The 3,268-nt window shown below is 63.9% G+C and overlaps 1 protein-coding gene across 1 annotated transcript; it reads left to right on the top strand.

Moving 5' to 3' along the window:
- Positions 1-52: 52 nt before the first annotated feature.
- On the top strand, positions 53-1,539 carry EIF4E1B (eukaryotic translation initiation factor 4E family member 1B). The gene is made up of 7 exons (XM_019473840.1): positions 53-70; positions 244-332; positions 442-537; positions 674-737; positions 940-1,053; positions 1,165-1,304; positions 1,425-1,539. The coding sequence occupies exons 1-7, from the start codon at positions 53-55 to the stop codon at positions 1,537-1,539; spliced, it is 636 nt and encodes a 211-aa protein (XP_019329385.1).
- The last annotated feature ends 1,729 nt before the right edge of the window (positions 1,540-3,268 follow it).

Here is a 3,268-nt window from a genome sequence, read left to right as displayed (position 1 = left end):
TGTGGGCACTTAAGAGCCAGGGGTGGCTGGGGGGGAGCCTGAGCTGGGCAGGATGGCTACAGGGGAGCAGGTGAGTGTTCTCCCTGTGGGCTGGGCCTAGCAGCAGAGCCTAGGCAGCCCTGCCGTCCCCTCGGGGCTCCTGGCTGTGGTGTCCGTGTTGTGGTGTGGGGGTGGCTGGGGGGGGCTGCAGGCTCCCTGCTGGGGTGGCCACGGGGCTCCTCGGGGCTGTCCCTCCTTCCCCAGCGGAGGCAAGAGGATCGGCGGCGGCGGAGGGCTCAGCAGCAAGAGTTGCTCCTGGCAGAGAGCCTGGGCAAGCACCCCCTGCAGAACAGGTATGGGGGGCCTGGCCATGGGCAGCCTCTCCTAGCACTGGGAGGGGGGTGCCAGGGCTGGAGGGGGGCTCTAGCATGGCTGACTCCCCCATCTCCCCTCCCTCCCCAGGTGGGCACTGTGGTTCTTCAAGAATGACAAGAGCAAGATGTGGCAGGCAAACCTGCGCCTTGTCACCAAGTTCAGCACTGTGGAGGACTTCTGGGCGTGAGTGTCCCATGGGTGGGCAATGTGCCCCCTCTGGAGAGGCCCCGGTGAGGGGATCTGGGCCAGAGAAGGGTGCTGGGGGTCCCTGAGGCACCACTTCTCACCTGCTTCTGTGTCTTGTCTCCGCCCGGCACAGGCTGTACAGCCACATCCAGCTCGCCAGCAAGCTCACATCTGGCTGTGACTACTCCCTCTTCAAGGTGCGACACCCCCTCAGCTGCAGTCCCTCCTCAGAGCCTCCTGCAGCACCCAGCATTATGGGGGCACACTGGGTGCCAGTGGGGCTGGCAGGGTGCCCTGGTCATAGGGTGGGAGGGGAAGCCTGGCTGGCTGCTCACAGCTCCGCGAGCTGGCTCTGGCTGGGTGCTTGGTGCCCCTGACCATCCCTTTGCCTGTCCCTAGGACGGCATCGAGCCCATGTGGGAGGACAGCCAGAACAAGCGTGGCGGGCGCTGGCTCATCACCCTGGCCAAGCAGCAGCGGCACACTGAGCTGGACCGTTTCTGGCTGGAGACGGTGAGTGCGGCCCCGCTCGGGCTGGCCTGCAGTGTTCTGGCAGCGGTGTTTCCCCCTGCCGCAGCGCTGAGCCCCAGTGGGGACTGTCCCGGTCTCCCCTTCTCCCGGCAGCTGCTGTGCCTCATTGGGGAGATGTTTGATGAGTACAGCAATGAGGTGTGCGGGGCTGTCATCAACATCCGCGCCAAGGGGGACAAGATCGCCATCTGGACCCGGGAAGCGGAGAACCGGGAAGGGGTCACCCACATTGGGTAATTCAGCTTTGTGAGGGGGCTGTGTGGGGCCATGTTTGGGGGTAATGGGGTCCCTGGGCAGGGAGCCAGTGGGAGAAGTGATGCTGCCCCATTCACGTAGCCCCTTCCCTCTTCCAGGCGTGTCTACAAGGAGCACCTGGGCCTGTCACAGAAGGTGGCCATTGGGTACCAGGCTCACGCGGACACGGCCACCAAGAGTGGTTCCCTCACCAAGACCAAATTTGTGGTGTGACTGCGGGGGGAGCGGCGCGCTGCCCACGGGGTCCCTCTGTCCTGTCCCACAATGAATGGCTGCAGCTGAGCATGATCTGTATGTCCAGGGCTAGGCCAGGGCTCTGGCACCCTGGGGTGGGCCTTACTTGGGAGGGTCTCCTGGGAGGGGAATGATGCGTTGCCATATCCTGCACCAGCCTGCTGGGTGAGCGGGGCCAGGAGCACAGAGTTGGCATTGCCATCACTGTGGGCTTGGGGCACTGTGTGTATCCCCCTGCCTCCCCCAGTGCCTGGGACCAGTGCCCTCTCTCTGGGGCTGTGGGGGTGTCCTGCTCTGGGGGGACCCTGGATAGTCCCCAGGAGGATGCTGGGCTCTGTCCTCCCCTGGCCAAGGCACAGGCACAGCTCACTGCCCTGCGAGCCTAGGTGTGGGAGAGGGTACCAGAGCCCAGCTCCTCTGGGTTGTCTCAGCCTGAGGAGCTGGTCCCCATCTCTCCCAAGCCCCTGCACATCAGCGGGACACAGGTCTGCCTTCTCGGGAAGACCAGCTCCCAGCTGAGGGTTGCCCAGCGTCTCTGCAGGGTCAGTGCTGGGGCTGCAGCACAGCATCGTCCCCACGCTGCCCACCTCAGGCTGTGTTTGCTCACATCCCCTCCCACAGGCACCTGCAGCACAGGTGGTATGAAGCTTATTTGCTTCCTAAGGGTTTATTGGTGCCAGACCTGCAGGTTCACAGCCCCAGTCCATTGAGCCCTAGGAGTTTGCTGGCTCCTCCTTTCCATGGCCCATGTCCTCTGCTGTCCCTCCTGGCTCTGGCTGCAGAGGGACCCCCCCCTTACTCTTCCCCGCCCTGCTCCAGCACCACCCAGCCCACACTCTGTACTTTAGTCTTGTATTTGTGTTTTTGATTGTTGGGTCTGTTCTTTCCCCTGCCTATTAAGGTTCTTGAGGTGGAGCTGCCTGCTCACCTCCTGACCATGCTGCCTGCACTGCTGGCCTCGCTGCAGCTCTCCTCCAAGAGAGCTCCTCCTCCATCCCTCTTCTCCAGGAGCACCTGGGCAGCTCCAGCTCAGCCCAGCGTTGCACCCTGTTGAGGGCAGCACATCCAGCCCATACATGCCTCCCTGTGAGTGCAGAGCCGGGTCCATTTGTCCCCCCACTGCTGTGTGGTGCCTGTGCTGGCTCAGTGCTGCCCTGCCTGCAGCTGGGGCTGCTGCCTACACCTGGGGTTTGCAGAGAGCTGGTCCTGCAGAAGGACAGAGTCTTGACTATGTCTCCGCTATTGCAGTTGGTTGAGGCATGTCCGGCCACAGCTCTGCAGGCAGGTGGTGCGGCCGTGGCACCCTGGGCCCTTGGCTGCCTGCAATGCAACCCTTGTGGGGTTTGCTGGAGCGTGCTGAGCCCTGCCTGCTCTGGGATGCTGCCATGGCTGCACAGAGCTGTGCCCCTGGGACTCAGCTGCCCTTCTCCAGCGCCAACAGCCCTGCAGCTCCCCTGGGGCAGCTGTGCCAGGGCTCTGCCTGCAGCCTGCCTGCCCTTCACCACCCCCATTGCCCCCTGTGCCAGGCGCACTGGGGGTGAGAGATGCTGCCAGAGAGGGAAGGTGCTTGTCCCTGGCATGCCATGTCCCTGTGTCCTTGCATCATGTGCTGGCCCTGGGCTGCTTCTCTGTGCAGGTACAAGGGGGACAGGACCCTGCTGCCCTCCCCTGTAGGGCAACTGGGGCAGGGGGTGCTGCGGGTCACACT

Source organism: Aptenodytes forsteri, unplaced genomic scaffold, assembly GCF_000699145.1.
Source record: "Aptenodytes forsteri isolate BGI_AS27 unplaced genomic scaffold, ASM69914v1 Scaffold54, whole genome shotgun sequence".
Taxonomy (NCBI): domain Eukaryota; kingdom Metazoa; phylum Chordata; class Aves; order Sphenisciformes; family Spheniscidae; genus Aptenodytes; species Aptenodytes forsteri.
This window is presented reverse-complemented; position numbering and strand designations above follow the sequence as displayed.